The sequence below is a fragment of the Myotis daubentonii genome, chromosome 1, assembly GCF_963259705.1.
Source record: "Myotis daubentonii chromosome 1, mMyoDau2.1, whole genome shotgun sequence".
In the NCBI taxonomy this organism is placed as follows: Eukaryota; Metazoa; Chordata; class Mammalia; order Chiroptera; family Vespertilionidae; genus Myotis; species Myotis daubentonii.
Window position 1 is genome coordinate 56,951,434 of NC_081840.1, and position 21,652 is coordinate 56,973,085.

The window sequence follows — 21,652 nt, forward strand, 5'->3', positions numbered from 1 at the left end:
CCAAAAATTTTGCAAACCCTTGAATAAAAAGAAAGTACTGAGTGTGATCAAAATTTAATACTTGAGATCTATTCGTGTTTGAGCTTGGAATTCTGCCATGAGAATAGCGAAGAAGAGAGAACAGATCGATTTAGTGGGAAGTTAACTTCTGGAGTGAAACAGACAAGGATGCATTCACGAGAGCTGATCTGGAAGTCCTGCCAGACCATTTCACCTGGGAGTCGTGCTGTTAAAAGGCTCTTTTGTGTGTCATCTCATGTGCTTTTGGAAGGAGTGTCTCCCTAGAGATGGAGCTGTGTTTTCCTTACTCCTGGCTTTCAGATAGCAATGAAGCAGAGTGCACACGTTTCCTTACTCACTTCCCTCCCATTCTCCTTTCAGGCTCTCCTGAACAGCCGAGAGGACTCCTCGCAGCTGATGTTGGATGCCAGCTATCTCTTCCAAGTCGTCTTTCCTTTTACGCCCTCTCCCCATGCTCTGGAAATGATCGAGATCCCCAGCAGTTTCAAGCTAGGCTTTCTCAATAGATTGTAGCAGGGGAAGTGAGCAAACACACTTTTCCCTCAACAGCTAAACGAAGGTCAAACATGAGGGATGTGGCATATTACTGGGAACTGGAAATGCTAGAATGTGATTTAAGGAAGAAAATGAGAACTCTCCCAAAAGGGCCACATCTCTCGCTCACAGTGACACTGTTGCCACTGTCATTTTACAAAAATTAACACACACCAGCTGTGGCCTTGTCTAGCTCTGCAAGCCCAGCTGGCTTTTACTAGAATTCCTGGAAGCTCCCATTTTCTCCCAGGTGTCTCTTGGTCTCAATCAATCTTGTGACAGGGCTCCACCCACAGGGGCATAAGATCGGGGACACGTTCCTGTGAAGCCTGGGTACATTTATGAAGCCACAGTGGGGTCCGGGGCTGAGTCTTCCAAAAGTCCCCTCACCCCATGCCTGTTTTCGGGGGAGGCGGGGAGTGGGGGTGGGGTTCCACTGACTCTTTCTAAAAATTCTCCTGCATAAAAAAGTATTTATTATTTCAGACCCTTCTAATTTTTAAGAGAATATTCCATCTGAATGAATTATATGAAGTATTTTATGTATTTATCTAATTAAAACCAACATATTATTAAAGCTTAATTGCCACACCAGTTTTCATCTCCTCCTCCAAAAGAACATTTCTTAAATTTCATCTGCCAACACATTTGCCATCATTTTTTATTGTTTAGTATCTTTCACGTATATTTTTGTGTGAATATATTTTTAAATATATTTTTTATTGATTTCAGAGAGGAAGGAAGAGGGAGAGCGAGAGAGGAACATCAATGATGACAGAGAATCATGAATCGGCTGCCTCCTGCACACCCCACACTGGGGATCGAGCCCGTAAACTGGGCATGTGCCCTAACCCGGGATCAAACTGTGACCTCCTGTTCATAGGTTGATGCTTAACCACTGAGCCACCAGGCAGGCTCATACAATAACTTTTAAAAACTAAGTTTAAAAAGGTAACATAGACCTAACCGGTTTGGCTCAGTGGATAGAGCGTTGGCCTGCGGACTGAAGGGTCCCAGGTTCGATTCCGGTCAAGGGCATGTACCTTGGTTGCAGGCACATCCCCAGTGGGGGGTGTGCAGGAGGCAATTGATGGATGTTTCTCATCAATGTTTCTAACTCTCTATCGCTCTCCCTTCCTCTCTGTAAAAAAAATCAATAAAATATATTTAATAATAAAAAGGTAACCTAAATTATTTTCTCTATCTTATCAGCATTGAAATATGTTTTAAATTTTCTCATAAAAATAACTGAAGAATTATATTAGGTCCCTCCTTTTGAGAAGTCTGTGTTTCCCAAGTTTTATGGGAGCTGACTATTCCTTGTCCCCCGAGATGTCCTCATTCCTTCCTTTCAGATCATAATATGTCATTTGATAAGCCCGCCTAGCCTGTGGCCTGTGGACCCACTGCCCTTTGCAACACCCCAAGACTCCCAACCGGCCCTTCTGTTTCTGACAGTCACAGGCAAGAGGAATGATTCTGTAACACAGACATGTATCTTAAAAGTGGAAATCATACATGATTATGAATCAACATCACCCTACTAACATGGAATAATGTCCTTTCTTATGATAAGTAATTAAATGTAGTTCATTTGGACACATTGTATATGAAGAAATGAAAAGTAGAACTTTGTAATATTTTAATCAATGAAATAAATTCCCATATGTATTGGGTCAGGTTCTTTTAATTGCTAAGAGATTATATTTTTCTTAAGTACACAAGTTTTAGTGCCTTTCTTTAAGGGTCGTATCTTGCCAGGGCTGACCAGGGCTGAACGACGGATGAACAGCTTACTCTGACACAGTTTCACTGGGGGGAGAGGGCCAAGGGACGGGCCCACTGAAGGAGCCAGGCTGCCTCGTTAGGCTTTTCTTGGAATATTTATATTTAGATACAATCAGTGGGTGAGTAATCTAGAGAGGACACATGTGTTTACATTGTCCTCTAGGCAAGGCCATCCAGGGATTAAGCATAAGGATTCCAGTAAACACCCGGGGGTCTGCAGGTGCATAGACTTGTTTAGAAAGGTCAAGGAATAATTAGGGGCGCCGCCTTCGACACACCCCTAAGTCAGAATTCTGATGAACAGGGCAGGTGGCCTTCCACACACTTCCCTTTTCTCAGAATGTCCTCCTTACAACTTTCCAACCAAGTCTCTTGTGCTCCCCAACATCATCTCATACTATCTCATAAAACGTATGTGAGAATTCCCAGAGAGGAAGGTAATATGCCCTAAGTCCTGCCTCAGGCCGCACCTCCGGGGGCTCCCAGACTGCTGGGTTTCTGATCCGCACCATGCCTTCTCGTGCCCCTTCCAGACCTTCCCTATGCCATGCGGAGCCCATCGCCCTTTCTTTTCCTGCTCCCATAACTCAGGTTTGTGCCTGTTTCTACAGCACTTACCCTCGGCTGGAAGCCCATAATGCCGCCCATCCTCTGCTGGCCTGGCCTGTGGACCCTGGAGAGCAGGTCCGCTCTCCCTCATCCCTTTGTGCCTCTTGACGCTGGGGAGGTGGGAGGCACTGCAGGAGCCAAGGCTGCTGAAGGTGGCACCGGGGGTGGGTGGTGGTGGTCAGCCTTGGGAAGGAGTAGACCTTGTTTGGGGACCTGCAGAGGCTGAGGCGTGCATGCATGGGAAAGGGGGGGTGGGGGTCCTCATCCCATAAGCTTGATCAGTTCTTCAGGCTGAGGGTGGGAGCGGTGGCCAAAATTAATGAGGTGCTGGTGGGATGAGGACTGAGGAGGCAGGAGGTGCTGCTGACATCCAGTCACAGGTGAATATCAAGGTTGCCCGGTGGAGCAGGTCGTGGATCAAACCTGTGAACTCTGCCTCCTCAGAGGGCAGACGGAGAGCTAAGCTCAAGAAATTGGTCAGCAGGGGTTTCCAGGGACACCTGGCAGCAGGGGTGGGCAAACGGTTCAAGGAGTGAGTACCTGATGCAAATGCAGTGAGTGCCCAGCAGTGCACCCGGGGCTGCCGGGGGCGGATGGAGCAGCTGAGTGTAATGCCCAGATAAGGGGATTAGATGTGTTACAGCCCCTTTGCACCTCGGAGCTGGCGGCTCTAACTCCTCGTCTTCCTGCTGATCAATTCCTAGCGCTAACTCTGTGGAAGGTATATATGTATTGATATTAAGTTAGAATACTCGGACTTCCGTAAGAGCTCAGAAGAGCGTTCAGGTATGTACACAGCCAGGTGCTCGCCGTGGTCTTTCTGTGCGGCGAGAGCACAGGCGAGGGCTGGTGGCGTTTGTTAATCTGTATGTTCTCGTTTTTCTACAATTCATGTGCATTTCTTTTGAAATACTGTTTTGTTTTTAAAATATATTTAGTATTGGCATCAGGGAAAAAGTTAGTCATCTTTAAAATCATTTAATCAGTTTTAAAAATGGATCCAGGTTAATACTCTACATGTCAACATAAGCCTCAGAGTGCAAATTACGGAATTGAAAGAGGTTTTTGACACTAAACATTAGTCACAATAAGTCTGAGATACATCCAGATGGTCATGTGTCCCATAGTTTATTCTCTTTTATTGCATATGTCATAAATTATTTACCTAGTCTACTAATGATGAACACTTGCATTTTTCCAGTTTGGAGCTATTATGAATAAAACTGCTATGGCATTCTTCTATTTTCTTTTTCCTTTTTTTTGGTACCAATTTATACTTTCCACAGCAAGAAAGGAGGTCCGTTTCCCACTCCGATTGTTAGTGTTTTTCATTTCAGGGACACTAATGGCTCAGTAATGATAGCACAGTGTGATTCTCACTTCTCTTTGATGACTAATGATGTTGTGCTTTTTATATGTTTATTGACCATATGAATATCTGCATTTGTGAAGTGTTTGTTCATATCTTTGCCCATTTAAGAAATAATTTTTACTGAGATATAATGCACAGAACAAAGAACTCACCGTCTAATTCTGGAGCACTCCCTTCACCCCAAAAAGAAAGCCCATACCCACTAAGCAGTCATTCCTGACCCCCACCTCACCTGCCCTAATCTACTTTCTGTCTCGGTGAATTTGCCTATCTCAGACATTTCATATAAATGGAAACATAATTTGTGGCCTTTCGTGTCTGTCTTACTTCACTTAATGTTTTCAGGGCTCATCCATGTTGTAGCACATTTCAGAACTTTATTCTTTTTTATTGCCAAATAACATTCTACTTTTGGATTTATCACATTTTGTTTATCCATTCATCTGTCGATAGACATTTAAGTTGTTTCCACTTTTTGACTTAAATGCTGTTACAGACAATTTTTACGTGAACATATATTTTCAGTTACCTTGGGCATCTACCCAGGAGTGGATTTGCCGGTTCATATGGTAACAGCCCTGTTTAAGTTTTAGTGGCTGCCAAACCATTTTCCACAGCGGCTGCACCATTTTACATTCCCACCAGCAAAGGATGAGGGTTCCTTTGCCCAGTTTTAAATTAGGTCAATGAAGCATTATTTTGAAAGTAAAAACTGGAGATACTCTATATATCCAACAATAGATTGGTTTAATAAATTATGATACTCCATAGTAGAGAATAATACTAAAGCTATTACCAAAAATACAGATAGATCTAAAGCACTAACAGAATAAGTTAGGTGAAGAAAACAAGTAGCAAACAGCCCTTAGCATAGCTAACAAGGCTCTATCTAAGGCATCAGAAAAGTCTGGAGGAATGTGCACCCATCTAAACAAGGGGCGTGAGTGTGGGGCCGGCAATGGGGACTTTGGACTTTCTATCTTTGGCATTAATTCTTTTTTAAAATGTGGGAGGGGGCAATTTTTAAACTATGTATTTAGGTGAAACATTTCAAAGAAATTCTGTGGTTGGTGTAGGGTTGGGGGAAGGTTTGAGAAGGTCTATGAACTTTTTCTGCAAAGCAACTCCCCATCAAAACTTGTTAAAACAGGGCATTTTTATCTTTTTCTTGTCAAAATGCTCATTGTGTGAGACCCCCGAAGTGGGACCCTCACTCTGTCCCACAGATCGACGGCGACCCCAATCAACCGCAGGAGACGTCACTTGATGCAAAATGCAAGAGGCTTTATTCTTTATTCCAGCGCGCTGGGGCCCAACCCGTACTCACGCAGGAGCAGAGGAGTTGTGCGCCCAGCAAGGGGTTTTTCAGCTATTTATATGCTAAAATCACACATCAGGGAGGGGTTGCATGCAGGAGGGTAAGAGGCCAAAAGGGTCTGGTTTGTGTCTTGATAGGGATAAGGCACTCCTTACAGCCTGTTCCTCTCAAGGTTGATTGAAGCTGGGTTTACTCAACCCATCCTTTGTTGGGGCTATCTCCTGTAATAGCCTTGGGGAGGGCGTCATTCCCTTCCGTTCCTATCTCTAGCGTGAGAAACCTGGGGAGTTGAGATAAAACAGGCAGCTAGGCCTGGCAGCTGGGCTTGTGCAGTTTGTAACATTCTTTTATTCTTTCAATTGAAGCATTTACTCTAGCTGTGAAAAGTTCCCTCGTCGTAAAAATGATTATGACAATAGTACAGTAGAATATACTAAAATTAAATCTAGCTCATGATATAAATACTAAATGAAAACTATATCAGGATATAAAACTGTAAACAGTATACATGAACAAATTGTCCAAAAATCCATTCTTACATACACCAAATGTAAAAAGGGAGCCCTCTGGACAATGGGACTATGGGTGGTTCTTTACTTTCTTACACCTTTTTTAATCTTTTCCAAACTTTCTACAATAACCATGTATAACATTTATGGTTTTAAAATACTATAATTTTTCAAATTTGGTTTGTAGCTTGCCCATGTTTAACCAGATCTAAAATGCTAATTATATGACTTAAGGTTGATATGACCAAAACTTGTGGTCTCCATTAAAATAAGGTGTTTTCCAAGAATATGTAATGACATGTGAAGACAAAAACACTATTAAACAAAAAGTTGAAAATTTATATGGCATACAATTCTAATTTTTTTAAAGGTATACACATATATGTTAATGTTTTTTCTAGTATCTTCTACATTTATGAAGATACTAGAAAAAATATAAAATGCTAACAGAGGTCAATTATTTGCTAGTATTAGAGCATGTAAGTGGTTAACTTTCCTTCTTCATGTTCTTTTGTTTCCAATCCTATATAATAAAAGCCTAATATGCGAATTGACTGAATGGCGGAGTGACCGGTGGACGACCGGTCACTATGATGCACACTGGCCACCAGGGGGTAGACACTCAATGCAGGTGCTACCCCCAGCCCACAGGCTCCAGGCCAGCCAAGGCAGGTGACAACGGGGGCCCCCCAATTGCCCAGCTGGTTGCCCCACCAAGGGAGGCAACCAGTGGTGGCTGTGGGGTGATTGGGGGCGGGGCTGGCTGGCAAGTGGGCAACACCATCCCCCAATTGCCCCACCAGTCACCTCCTGCAGAGGGAGGCGACTGGTGGTGGCAGGGGGTGGGGGGGTGTCAGCGAGCAGGTGGTGCCAGGCCAGCCAAGGCCGGTGTCAGCGTGGATCCCCCCGATCACCCTGCCAGTCATCCTACAGATCAGCCCCTGATTGCCAGCCAGGCCTAGGGACCCTAACTATGCACAAATTTTGTGCACTGGGCCTCTAGTTATCTATAATGAACACAGGCAGCTCTTATAATTAAAAAAATAATTCAGTTTGGGAAGGAAAACATTGTCTCTATCCAGATTTGGAATATTGACATATTTTTCTACTTCTGTTTTTCTTGATCTACTATAACTCCTAGCCTCCTTCTATTCCTTCTCCTCTTGGTTCTGGTTCCTCTCGCCTTTCATTCCTGCAGTTGCTTCTGTCCAGAGCTCATTTCCTCTTCCCCAGAATTGATAACAGTCTCTTAACTTAGTTGGTTTTCCTGCTGTGCATTCTGTCACTGACCTACTTCTGGAAGCACTGATGCTGGAATAATCCACTTGACATTGCTCCCTTGCTGAAAATCCACGGCTCACCTTCCTAATGCTATTACTTGGAGTCCTCAGCACGACCTTATGACTGACCCCTGGGCAGCTTGGCCAGTAGGTATCCCCACTGTCACCTGCCCCTCAAATACATCCCTCACAAATTCGGCTCTGTGGTCAGACAAGTGCCTCAAAATATCTGTATAGTCAGAGGGTCATTTCTTGGAACCTTGATGTGGCCCAGTCTTAGGAACACCTATTCAATTGGCATGGCAACAAGGGCCGCCCCCTCCCACCTTAACCTCCTGTCTTCCATCGCTAACAATGGCGCCACAACCCCTCAGCCTCCCGAACGGGAACCTAGGAGTCATCGTAGACATCTCCCTCTCCTTGTCTCCGCATGTTGCCAGTCCAGCTCCTTCTTCCTAATTGTGGTCCACATCTGTCCCACAGCATTGGTGTAGCTCGGGCCTTCATGTGTCAACCTGAACTTTGGCAATGGGCTCCTCTCTGCTCTGTCCACATCTGCAGCCTCTCTCCCTCCTTCCTGCTGCTGCTGCTATTACAGCAACTCCCAGGGCAGCATAGCAACTCACTGAATGCTGAGTGCTTCATGCTTAAAATTCCCCTGACAACCCTAGGAGGTGGATTTAAGATCCTCATTTTATAGATTAGCAAAGATTCAGAGAGATTAAGCAACTTGCCCAAGCAGCGGGGCCAGGGTCCACTCAGCCAGAGCCGGCACCTTAGCCACTGGATGGTTTTGGTTCAACGTTGCCCTCCCTTCAGTGGCTTGGGCCAGTGGACTTCTGGGTGGACAGGCCGGGACCCTGGGTCTGGGCTGTCACATGTTTAGTAAGGAAGTGGGATGCTGCATTCCTGGCAGGGAGCCAGCATGCATTTACACCGACTCATGCAGTGTTTAGAGTTAGGCTCTGCCATTGTCTGACTCTTTACTCCAAAAGTTCACCCTGAAGGGAGGGGTTGTGTTTTTTTTTTAAATTCAGATTATACTATTCATTACAACAATGCTTTCCATGTTGAGCCCCACAGAATTAATATTGTGCTGCAAAGATTAATTGTGTCCATGTCTGCAAGCTGCCAAAACAACCAGTTAAACCTAAGCTCAGAAGACCTATTGTCAGATGCTTACTGATCAGATGAGTGAGTTGGTGTTGACCCCACACGTTGTAATAAATCAAAGGTTACGGATTAACTGCAGATACTTTATCCCAGTGTAGAGGTCTGAGCTTTAAAACAGCGTTTTCTGTTGGCTTTTCTCACACACATCCCTTCTCTCTCTCTTTCAGCTTCATCTCGTGTTAAAGATGTGTGATCAGACCTTTCTAGTTAATGTATTTGGCTCCTGTGACAAATGTTTCAAACAAAGGGCTCTGAGACCAGTTTTCAAGAAATCTCAACAGCTCAACTACTGCTCAACATGTGCAGAAATTGTGAGTGTAACTTAAAAAAAATTTTTTAACTAGTTACCTGCCTTAACACAATGTCTAATGTGCGGGTCTGTGACAGACGAGTTGCCACAGAATCAGTGTACACACACAAACGTTTTCAGCACCGCCAGGCTGGGTAAGGCAGTGCAGCATCGGGAGGGTGTGGACGGTCTCTGCCTCCCCGGGTTCAATCCTAGTTCTGTTCCTTGGTGGTTGTGAATCAACAAACTCACCTCTCTGAGAAGGTCTATTTTCCCACCTGTAAAATAGGAACAATAACAGCTAGCCCATAGGGCAGCGGTTCTCAACCTGTGGGTCGCGACCCCTTTGGCAGTCGAACGACCCTTTCACAGGGGTCGCTTAAGACCATCCTGCATATCAGATATTTACATTAGGATTCATAACAGTAGCAACATTACAGTTATGAAGTAGCAACGAAAATAATTTTATGGTTGGGTCACAACATGAGGAACTGTATTTAAAGGGCCAGAAGGTTGAGAACCACTGCCATAGGGCATTGTGAGTATTAAACGAGTTCACCTGATAAAGTATTTTAAACAGTACCCAGCACAGGAAGTGGCCAATAAATGTTTCAGTGTTTTAGCCGGTACGCTTTTTTAGAGCTAAGGCTTCTTTTCTGTTGTCTATTAGTCTTCTTGGTTAGCAGCCAAGCTAAAAGGGACACTGGCAAATCAACAGCTTGGGAGCACCTTTCCAAAGGTCCTGTGCCCTCTGCCCCTGGGAACAGCTCTGCTGAGACTGAACCACACAGGGCCGCAGTAATGAGCACAGTTAAGCTGAAGGAAAAGTGCTCCTTGGACCTAAAACCCAAGCCTTCAGCGAGGGCTAGAGACTAAACATAAATCCTGGCATTTTCCCCAAAGTACATAAAATCAATCCTCACCAGAGGTGGCTATGCACAGGTCTTGTATTCAGATCTTTAATTATGGAAGATCTGTATTCAGATCTTGCAGGGGGGAAAAAAAAAAAAAAAGTCCAGAGCATGACTGAAGCCCTAGGAATTAGACCTATCTCAGAGGATTTGCAAAGCTCTGCTCTATAGCCTGGCTGAGCCCAGCAGAGCCCCCACCTGGTCAAAAGTGGTAAAGCACTCTTTCCCCAAAGCCAACAGGAAATCCTCAATTATTAACACACTAGAGGCTCAGTGCACGAATTTGTGTACATTGAAAGGAAATTAGAAGAAATATTTTAGAGGCCGGGGAGGGACCAAGGGAGGCTGGCTTCAGGGCGTGTCCAGACCATCTTGCCCAGTCCCGATTGGCCAGACCCCAGCAGCAAGCTAACCTACCAGTTGGAGTGTCTGCCCCCTGGTGGTCAGTGTACGTCATAGCAACTGGTTGAGTGGTTGACCAATCGGTTAGACACTTAGCATATTAGGCTTTTATATATATAGAATTTAAGAAACCTTTTATCAAAAAGAGAAGAAAGGTGACTTTTACATTTTATCTAACTAAAGAGGAAATGGCAGTATTCATCCTCCAGCTTGTATTATAACCCCTGACAGTGCTTTAAAAAATTATTCCCATAAAGTAAATGGCACACAGGGAGGCACACAGCGGGGCACACAGGCTGGGTGCAGTTTAGTAATCCTGATGTCACAGAGTTCAGGCCCAGGGCAATAGGCTCCTACCTGCAGCACACTATGTTCTAAACTTGGCTCTGCAAATTGTCAAACTGAGGACATTCAAATCTGAAAATAAGCCTGCTTTCTGGTGGCCGCGCTCCCACCCTGGAACAGTGCTATTTATTAATCTAGCTCTTCTGTTATTTATTTTTCAGTTTTAAAAATGTATATTTTTATTGATTTCAGAGGGGAAGGGAGAGGGAAAGAGAGATAGAAACATCAGCGATGAGAGAGAATTGACCACTACTTCCTGCATTCCCCCTATTGGGGGTCGGCCCACAACCCAGGAATGTGCCCTTGATTGGAATCGAACCTGGGACTCTCCAGTCCACAGACTGCCATTCTATCCACTGAGCCAAACCAGCTAGGGCTAGCTCTTCTGTTTTTAAAACAACTTTCTCTGTGGACAGAAGGAGCCCAAAATCCCAGTGGTCAAGTAATCTGTGGCCTCATAGGTTCTTCCCAGCTCAGAGGCCCTGCCTGGAGATAGTCTGCAGGGGCTGTACCAGCTCTCACCATCATAAGCACTTGGGGTTCCCAGACAGTCAGGCAGCCTCCTTTGGCTGAGGAGACATCCAGATGATGACAGCTACCTTTTATTTTTTTTTACTTTTAATTTCTTTATTGATTAAGGTATTACATATGTGTCCTTATCCCCTCATTACCCCCCCCCACTCATGCCCTCACCCCCTGGTGTCTGTGTCCATTGGTTAGGCTTATATGCATGCATACAAGTCCTTTGGTTGATCTCTCCCCCTTACCCCCAGCCTCCCCTACCTTCCCTCTGAGGTTTGACATTCTGATTGATGATTCTCTGTCTCTGTTTTTATCAGTTTATGTTGTTCATTATGTTCCATAAATGAGTGAGGTCATGTGATATTCATCTTTCTCTGACTGGCTTATCTCGCTTAGCATAATGCTCTACAGTTACATCCATGCTATTGCAAATGGTAAAAGTTCCTTCTTTTTTATAGCGGCGTAGTATTCCATTGTGTAGATGTACTACAGTTTTCTAATCCACTCATCTGCTGATGGGCACTTAGGCTGTTTCCAGATCTTAGCTATGGTGAACTGTGCTGCTATGAATATAGGGGTACATATATCCTTTGTGATTGATTGGTGTTTCTGATTTCTTGGGATATATTCCTAGAAGTGGGATCACTGGGTCCAATGGGAGTTCCACTTTTAGTTTTTTGAGGGAACGTCATACTGTTCTCCACGGTGGCGACTGACAGCTACGCTTTATCCGAGTGTTTGGGAGTGTGTGGACAGCCCCCAGTGGGCCCTTTTCATGAACAGGGGCGACCCTGTGTCTCCACCACTGTTGCAATGTAGCAGATCTCCAGCTGCTCCACTTTGTAAAGAAGCAGCTAAAGCCAAAGTACAGGAAAGCACTTTCCAACTATTACTAGTAAAAGTCTGGTAGGCTTCCCAGACTGGAAGAGGGCTGGGATTTCTCTCACCCAGAGAGCCTCCAGAGGCGGTCGCACACCAGCGTGAAGCACAGCTCATCCCAGGTCTTCACAGCCGGGCAAACGCACACATCCCACCGGGGCCAGGAGGTGCCAGCCGGAGAGGGGGGAGAGGGTGCTGCTTTTCCCAGACCTTCTGAGGTGACCCTTGTGAGAAGTGTCCAGGAACTAGTGTCTCCTCCTCATTTAAATTACTTCACATGAATTGTTCCAGTGTACAGGCAGCCTTAACAATAATAGCAAGCAAGCAAGCAAGCAAGCAAGCGAAATAAGCCAGTCGGAGAAAGATAAATATCACATGATCTCACTCATATGTGGGACGTAATGATCAACATAATTTGATGAACAAGAATAGATCGGTCTAGAGACAAATGGTAGGGGAAGGGGGGGGCGGTTAGAGAGCACCCAAAGGACTTGCATGCATGCATATTAGCATAACCAATGGACACAGACACTGGGGCGGTGGGGGCTTGCCCGGGCTGGGAAGGGATAGGGGAGGGGGTCAATTGGGGGAAAAGGAGACATATGTAAAACTTCAGACAATAAAAAAAATGTTCATTTAAAAAATAATAATAATAGCAAGCAAGTACTGTGTACCACACATTGCTCAGAATGCTCAAGCATGTCAAACTCATGAGGACCCCCTGAGGAGGGTGTCATCCCCACTCACAGATGAGCCTGAAACACAGAAAAATTAAATAAATCGCCCACAGTCACACAGCCAGGATTGGCCCCTGGGTAGTCTGACCTAGATAGAACCCATGCTCTTAACCTTTGCTCTGCAAACTCTTGAAACAGATCTATAAATAGGTGAATGTATCTAAAACATTTAAACATTGTATACACTTGATATTTTACTTAATTACACTTTATATATTTATATATTCTGCCACACATCCATTTAACAAACTAACATTAACTGAGCACCTAATATGTTTATTATAGACTAGAGGCCTGGTGCATGAATTTGTGCACTGCCGGGGGGGGGGGGGGGAAGGGGGCATCCCTCAGCTCGGCCTGCACACTCTCACAATCCGGAATCCCTCAGGGGATGTCTGACTGCCAATTTAGGCCCAATCCCACAGGGACCTAAACTGGCAGTTGGACACCCCTCTTGCAATCCGGACCGCTGGCTCCTAACTGTTCGCCTGCCTGATCATCCCTAACCGCTTGCCTGCCTGCCTGCCTGCCTGATTGCCCCTAACCACTCTGCTTGCCTGCCTGATCACCCCTAACTGCTTGCCTGCCTGCTCGCCCCTAAACTGCCTCTGCCTCAGCCCTTGCCTGCCATGGCTGCCACCTCTGCCTTCGCCCCTGCCGATGTGGCTTCATCCGGAAGGTTGTTTGGCTGTCTGGTCTAATTAGCATATTATGCTTTTATTCTTATAAAATATTAATATAATTTACCCCCAACTTTTCTTAGAGAGGGCTCAGGCTAGCAAGTCCAGGCTGGATTCCTCAGGAAGGGAGGGGCTACAAAGAGGCGATGTTTCCTTTTAGAATGTGTAACTGTGATCTGCCTCCAGTCTGTACACAACACACACAGGCAGGGGCCTGGAGAGGGGAAGGGGAAGGAGCCTGGGCGGGTCCTCCACACTGGCCCTGAAGCGGTAACTGCATGGAGCCAGGCTGCCTGGGCCCAAATCTCGCCTTTGCCTTTCAGGGAGTGTGAACACACAAATCATTTAACCTTTCTGTGCCTCAGTTTCCTCATCTGTAAAAGGGAATGATGAGAGTACCCATTCAGGGTGACTGTGGTGAGTTACTAACGTGGAGCACTTGGGACAGTGCCTGGCACTGTGGGGGGGCTGGAAGGGGGATGCTTGAGTGTCAAATCTGCGCCCTTGGGAGCGACCCCGCACTGCAAAGTGGAGGAAGCTGCCTCCGAAGTGACTGTGAGATCCCTGGGCAGGGGCTCAGAAGGCCGGGTCTGGGCCCCGTGTGCCATGGCCCCTCCCTCCCCCGGGACTAATTCCCCAGCGAAGAAAGCAATAGCACAACCAGCAGCGGGCCTGCTAAGACCCCCGAGCTTCTCGGGAGCCAGAACTCGTTTTATTTGCGTATATTGCAGTCAACAAACGAGGGAAGTTTCCGGTTCTCTGTGTGGGGAGCAGCAGAGCTACCGGGATCAGGCCTGGCATCTGCGGCGCCCTCTCCTCTCCCGTCTCTGCAGGAAGAGCCCTCCCGTCCCGTCCCGGGCGGGGAGATGTGTGCGGGGAGGCGGGAGGGAGGCGGGCGGGGAGGAGGCTGTGTGGCCCGGAGTTCCGCAGACTCCCAGGAGCCGGGCGTCCGGCCTTGGAATCCCAGCGTGGCCCTCACTCCCTGCGCGTCCTCCACCCTCCACTCTCCACCCAGTCGCGTGTCTTCCCCGAGTCTCGGTTTTCCCACCGGGAAGATGGGCACCATACTCCTGCTTCCCCCGCTCGGAGAGCGCAGCCTCGCTACCCGAGGCCTTGCCCGGGGCTCTGCGCCGGGCGCAGCAGGTGCGGGGCGGGGGCCCGGAGGGGGGGCTCCGTGTCCACCCGCGAGGCCGGCGGGAGGGGTCGGCCGCCGCAGCCCAGCTCGCAGCCGCCGGCGTCAGCGCCGGAGGGCGGGGCCGCGCGCGGGAGACGCGGCTGGAGCTGCGCCCGCGGCTCGGCCTCCTCGGCAGCTCACCCGCACCCGGGCTCTCCGCTTCCCTCCCCGCCGCGTCCCCGCGCGAAGATGGCCACGGACGGGCTGCACGAGAACGAGACGCTGGCGTCGCTGAAGAGCGAGGCCGAGAGCCTCAAGGGCAAACTGGAGGAGGAGCGGGCCAAGCTGCACGACGTGGAGCGTGAGTGCGGGCCGGGCGGGGGCTGCGCGGGACGCGGGCGGAGGGAGCGAGGAGGAGGGTGCGGGCGGCTCGGGCCGGGGCGGGATGCGGGTCCCGCGTGTCCCCGCGCCAGGCGAAGGCGGGGAGTGGCCGTGCGCCCCGGGCGCGTGGGTGTGCGGGCCGAGTCGGCGGCCCCTGGAGGCTCCGGGCACCTGGCAGAGCCCCGCCCGCCTCCGGGCCGGGCGCCTGGGGTAGCAGCCCCTGGCCGCCGGCCTCCCCAGGAAGGATCGCGGGACCGGTCACCCTCTCACCTGCCTGGAAGGTGCAAACTGACCGCCCTCGCGCCCTTCCCCGGCGGAGCGGGCGGGGGGTGTTGTCAGCCGTGCGAGCGCGTCAGCCCGCGGGGGCGCGGCCTAGGGTGAACTGTTTTGATTTTTAATTCTTTGACCTCCTCCATCACTGTTGTGTCTTCTCAATTTTGCTTTTACACGGAACCAGACTCTGATGTAAAAGCTCATGTTTCCCATCTGCCCCGTGTCCTTGGGGGTGGAGAGCCGGATGGGGGAAGGGAAGTGGGGGAGCTTACCGCTGAGTTCATTTGTGGCTGTTTTAAAAGCTTTGGCTGGATGGGGTTTGATTGGCATCCAAGACAGTAGCAGCCTTAAACTTACCTTACTGACCACTGCCATCCTTTAGACCGGCTCTGTGATTTTATTTGCGTGAGCAATTAGGAAGCAGGTGGGCTGGGTCAGCTTCTCTTTACCTTGTCATATGGTTGGCCCTCAGCAGAGCTTGGGCTCAGGGCCAAGCTTGGGAAAGTGGCCTCTTCTGACTTTTCAGCTCTGAAGGTGGCAGCTCCCCTTTGCTGAGCAAGACCTCCCCTTGGTGCCCTCAGGCACACCTGCGCATGGTGCTCCTGCCATCTGCATTTGGTACCATCCCCTTTAAATTCGGTGGGAAAGAAAGATGGGGTCCATGCTAGGCCCTATAGCACCTGATTCCTTTCTTTGAAAGTTTCTTGACAGAAGCAGGTGACCTGAATCTAGAGTGTGCTATGCTTTGGTAGGGGCCTCTTTAAAGAGGAGTTACACGAAGCCCCTATGTCATTTATATGCAGCTACCATGAACCATAAACCCCTAATAAAGTAGTTAAGCAACTTGGTAGTTATTTTTCTTACATAACAAGAACAAGGGTAGGCAGTCACCAGCTTTGGTTCAGCTGCCCAAGGTGCCATCCACGCTCCTGTCTCTCTTCACCACCCTCAGAGCACTGGCATTTGCCCCATGACTATAATATCGCTGCCACAGCTCCAGACATCACCTCTGTATCCAGGACAGAGAGGAGGGGGAATCTGGTTACCAGCCTCTGTTTCTCCTTTTTCAAGTTAGCAAAAGCTTCTCCCGAAATTTTCTTTCTTCCCCACAGATTTTTGCTTGTGCATCATTGGCCAGAACTAGGTCACATGGCTTCTACAAGGGAGGCTGGGAAAGCGAGCACTGAACTGGGCACGTTGCCATCCTCAAACATCTGGGTTTCCGTTATCAGGGGAGAAGCAAGGCATGGATATTGGAAGGCATGGGGCAGAGCCTTCCCATTTCTTTTTGCAATTTTGTACACTCTGCAGTAGCGATGATGCTGTGAGCATGGTGTTCTCTGAGGTAGGTCTGATGTCTCCATTTTACAGATAAGGAAACCGAGTCACACAAAGATGACAGGACTTGCAAAGAAAGACCCCAACTAAAAAGTGGTGGGGTCAGGATTCCAGCGCAGGCAGTCAGAGCTCCAGCCCAGCCTCACTTCAGCTTTTTTGCTGAACCTTTGTGCTCGGTTGAGGCAGGGGGTCCCGCGGGGGTGAGGCCGATGGAGTCCTAACGAAGCATGCCCGACTCCGGAGACCGGTTCAAGATGCAGTCTGACTTTATTGTTTAAGTGCAGCGACATATATAACATTCCAGACCAATCAGAAGTTTACACCATCCTTAGGGCAGCCAATGGTAGGAAAGATAGGGTACTATGTAGGGGATCTAGGGGGCTTACTCAGGCGGGCGCTGCCACTTCCCGGTGTACCGAGGAAGCTTGTATAGGCGGAGTGCGCTCACGCCATCGCATCTGCCACTGCACTGAGATAAATCTCCTGAGCTCTTCCCACACTCGGTGCAGAGGGGTTCTCCAGAAACTCTCTTACTCGGGTACAGGCTGCCCGCTGGGATATTTTTCAGCCTCTTCTGTGAATTTGTAAATTGCCTTAAGGCAGAGAGATAGTCAAGATGCGGCTTTTCCACAGGGAACCCACCCCATAACAAAGAAACAGAATTTCCAGAGGATGAGGCCCAGAAATCAGGATTTTAAAAAGATTCCCAGGTGATTCTAATGTGCAGCCAAGGTTGAGAACCACTGGTTTAAAGTGAAAAGTATCTCTACTTCCCCACTCCCGGGGTCCCTCTCTAGAGGTAAGTTTCTCGTGAACTCTGCCACAACGTTAATGCACATACAAGCATCTCTTGATTAAACTAAAGAGCTCATGTTATATACACTGTTCTGCAACTTGCTCCCCTCCCCCAACCCACAATATTGACTTTTCATACACACACACACAAATTTACTTTGTTTTCCTTTTTAATGTAAATCGCAACTTTCTGAGAGATGGCCTGGCATGGTGAGGAGAGCTGGACTAGGAGCCTGAACCCTGGTGCCTACTCCCCATCCTTCCTTAGAGTAGCTGCATAACCTTAAGGAAATCCCCTAATCCTTCCCAGATTCCAGCCTCATAAACAAAGTGATGGGCTTGGCCCTGGCTGGGTGGCTCAGCTGGTTGGAGTATTGTCCTGTAAACCCAAAGGCTTTGGCTTCGATTACTGGTCAGGGCACATACCTAAGTTGCAGGTTCGATCCTTGGTGGGGGCATGTATGGGAGGCAACGGATGTTTCTCTCTCTGTCTCTCAAATCAATAAACATATCCTTGGGTGAGAATAGAGAGGGAGAGAGGGAGGGAGGGAGGGGATTGTTGGGAGAAGAAAACGTTTAGTGGGTGAAGACAGGAAGGTTTAAGCAGATGGGCCCTTCTAATTAAGAGCTGTGTGATAGGCCCTCCAAAGACATCTGCATCCTAATCCCTGGACCCTGTGAATATGTGACTTACATGGCAAAAGGGACTTTGCAGACATGAGTAAGTTAAGGATCTTGAGATGAGATTATGTTAGATTATACAGGTGGGCCCACTGTAATCACAAGGGTCCTTAAAAGAGGGGGATCAGAGTCAAAGAAGGAGATGTGACGACAGAAACAAGGTTGGAGTGATGTGGGCCACAAGCCAACGAATGCAGATGGAAAAGGCATGGGGTGGATTCTCCCCTACAGCCTCAGAAGGAATGCAGCCCTGCTGGCCCATTTTAGACTTCTGACCTCCAGAAATGCAACAGAATAAAGTTATGTAGCTTTAAGCCACTATATAGAAATGAGTACAACAGCAATGGGAAACTATTGCAAGCTGTAACCTCATGACTCTAAAATGCCTTAGACTCGAGCAAGGAAGCACTAACCAATGGTAGAAGGCAAGCAGAAGGGACAAGGAGATACATCCAGGGCAGGAAGCGCTGGAGGAATAACGGGAAAGGCAGGGATAGAGGCATGAGGCCTCAGGCTGTGGAGTTTGATATAGGCTGGCTTCCCCCTGACCACCCACATAAGCCACTTCCTGTATGTAATGTTGGCTGAGGGTCTGACATGGGGATGAGGGCCCAACAGAATGATGCTGTCTGAAGGTCAAAGGGATGAGAGGTGAAGAAGATTTGAGAGTTTCCTCAAAAAATTAAATATGGAACTGCCTTTTGACCCTGTGATCCCACTTCCAGGAATATATCCTAAGAAACCCGAAATACCAATCAGAAAGAATGTATGCACCCCTATGTTCATAGCAGCGCAACGTACAATAGCTAAGATCTGGAAACAGCCCAAGTGCCCATCAGTAGATGAGTGGATAAAAAAGCTGTGGGGGAGAAACCAAGATGGCGGCATAGGTTAACGCCGGAGATTGCTGCCTCGAACAACCACTTCAGAGATATAACTAAAGTACAGAACAGACATCATCCAGAACCACAGGAAGGCTGGCTGAGTGGAAATTCTACAACTAGGAGGAAAGAGAATATCATACCCAGACTCAGAGGAGGCGCAGTGCTGAAGTGAAATACTAAGGTGCGGAGTGCATGCGGAGCGGGCTGGCTGCGGAAGGCGCGGTTGTTGTTTTCAATCGGGAGGGAGTTTCAGACTCTCAGCTCCAGATCCGGGCGAGTCTCTGGGGACCCAGACTCAAACGGGAGAAGCGGGACTGTCTGGCTTCGGTCGGAACTCGAAGGCAGCTTTCTCTCTGAGGTTTGCAGCCATTGCTGGGACTCTGAGAGGCAGAGCCCCTAGGGACGGAACTGAGAGCAGCCATAACTGCTCGCTCCGCCCGCCCTGTAGATCCCCGGGGACCTGCCCCACCCAAGCCCTGCGCAGAACCATTTGCCGGATAGCCTCAGGCAAAGGCTAGATTAGCACCGCCCTAGAGATCCAGCACAGAAGCTCTCCCACTGCAGACACAGCTGACTCTCATAGCCAGTTAGCCTGGAGGTCAAATCACCCCTGGTATTACCGACAACAATCAAGGCTTAACTACAAGACTGCGCACAAAGACCACTAGGGGGTGCACCAAGAAAAGATAAAAAAATGCAGAGACAAAGAAACAGGACGCAAATGTCAGAAATGGAAGATATAGAGCTCAAAACCACACTTTTAAGGTCTCTCAAGAACTGTCTAGAAGCTGCCGATAAACTTAGTAAGGCCCTCAAAAAGACTGGTGAGACCGCCAATAAATGTAGTGAGATCCTCAAGAAATCTAATGAGACCCTTGATGTTGTGATAAAGAATCAACTAGAAATTAAGCATACACTGACTGAAATAAAGAATATTATACAGACACCCAACAGCAGACCAGAGGAGTGCAAGAATCAAGTCAAAGATTCAAAACGCGAAGAAGCAAAAAACACCCAACTGGAAAAGCAAAAGGAAAAAAGAATCCGAAAATACGAAGATAGTGTAAGGAGCCTCTGGGACAGCTTCAAGCTTACCAACATCAGAATTATAGGGGTGCCAGAAGATGAGAGAGAGCAAGATATTGAAAACCTATTTGAAGAAATAATGACAGAAAACTTCCCCCACCTGGTGAAAGAAATAGACTTACAGGTCCAGGAAGCGCAGAGAACCCCAAACAAAAGGAATCCAAAGAGGACCACACCAAGACACATCATAATTAAAATTCCAAGAGCAAAAGACAAAGAGAGAATCTTAAAAGCAGCAAGAGAAAGAAACTCAGTTACCTACAAGGGAATACCCATACGACTGTCAGCTGATTTCTCAACAGAAACTTTGCAGGCCAGAAGGAAATGGCAAGAAATATTCAAAGTGATGAATACCAAGAACCTACAACCAAGATTACTTTATCCAGCAAAGCTATCATTCAGAATGGAAGGTCAGATAAAGAGCTTCACAGATAAGGAAAAGCTAAAGGAGTTCATCACCACCAAACCAGTATTATATGAAATGCTGAAAGGTATCCTTTAAGAAGAGGAAGAAGAAGGAAAAGTAAAGATACAAATTATGAACAACAAATATGCATCTAGCAACAAGTGAATCTAAGAATCAAGTGAATAAATAATCTGGTGATCATAATAGAATCAGGGACATAGAAAGGGAATGGACTGACTATTCTTGGGGGGGAAAGGGGTGTGGGAGATTCGGGAAGAGACTGGACAAAAATCGTGCACCTATGGAAGAGGACAGTGGGTGGGGAGTGAGGGCGGAGTGTGGGGCGGGAACTGGGAGAAGGGGAGTTATGGGGGGAAAAAAGAGGAACAAATGTAATAATCTGAACAATAAAGATTTAATTTAAAAAAAAGAATAGAAAAAGCTGTGGTACATTTACAAAAAGGAATACTACATAGCAGTAAAAAAAAGAAGGATCTCTTACCCTTTGAGACAGCATGGAGGGACCCAGAGAGTACCATGCTAAGTGAAATAAGCCAATCAGAGAAAGACAAGTATCACATGATCTCACTCATATGTGGAATCTAAGTAACAAAATAAACTGATGAACAGATTGGATCCAGAGGCATAGAAGCATGATACAGACTGTTGAATCTCAGAGGGAAGATGGGGGTGGGTGGGTGGGAAGAGATTAACCAAGGAACTTATATGCATATATGCATAACCCATGGTCACAGACAATAGTGTGGGGAAGGTCTGGGGCAGGGTATGGGTACAGGCTAGAAGGGGCAAAGGAGAAAGCACAGCTGCTCTGAACAAGCTCGCACAAATTATTTACAGAACATATCCAACACACTTCCAGTTGTTTTTATTTATTTAATATATTTTTTATTGATTTCAGAGAGGAAAGGAGAGGGAGAGAGAGACAGAAACATCAATGATAAGAGGAATCATTGATCGGCTGCTGCCGGGAGCCGGTCCATCCTTGCTGTTTCAAGGGACCTGGCATATATGGCATACTGTTCTTAATATGTTTGCTCACCTTCTTGGCACTATGTGTTTTAACCAAGGTCACCTCTCTGAGAAAGGTTGTTTCCCCAGGTAGGGATTTTCCCCCGAAGTTAGGGAGGGAATAAAACCCCTTAACTAAGTGCCAGGCGGGTAATTAATCACTTTAACTACGAACAATCATGCTTAAGCTACATAATCTTTACTCCCTGGAATGGAGATAAGAAACGCCCTAACCTTTGGAATAGAGATTGATAGGATTGGAATCAACTGGTATAAATACAGATGTAACAAGACAA

The 21,652-nt window shown here is 47.4% G+C and overlaps 2 protein-coding genes across 5 annotated transcripts in view; both read left to right on the forward strand.

The window, feature by feature from the left end:
• Positions 1-2,272, forward strand: part of MYO5C (myosin VC) — a 94,265-nt gene extending 91,993 nt beyond the window's left edge. Inside the window, exon 40 of the mRNA XM_059701089.1 lies at positions 382-2,272. Coding sequence (XP_059557072.1) covers positions 382-534 — 153 coding nt within the window. The 3' untranslated portion in view covers positions 535-2,272. The remainder of the gene's footprint in view (positions 1-381) is intronic.
• A 1,312-nt stretch (positions 2,273-3,584) lies between these two features.
• GNB5 (G protein subunit beta 5) overlaps positions 3,585-21,652 on the forward strand; it is a 47,473-nt gene continuing 29,405 nt past the window's right edge. Inside the window, exons 1-3 of one of the 4 annotated variants that reach the window (XM_059701103.1) lie at positions 3,585-3,738; positions 8,772-8,915; positions 14,733-14,844. In XM_059701103.1, the coding sequence (XP_059557086.1) occupies positions 8,790-8,915; positions 14,733-14,844 (238 nt within the window). In that variant the 5' untranslated portion in view covers positions 3,585-3,738; positions 8,772-8,789. Of the gene's footprint in view, positions 3,739-8,771; positions 8,916-14,602; positions 14,845-17,108; positions 17,275-21,652 lie in introns of those variants that run through there. The other 3 variants (XM_059701128.1, XM_059701120.1, XM_059701112.1) reach the window with 3 other exon arrangements.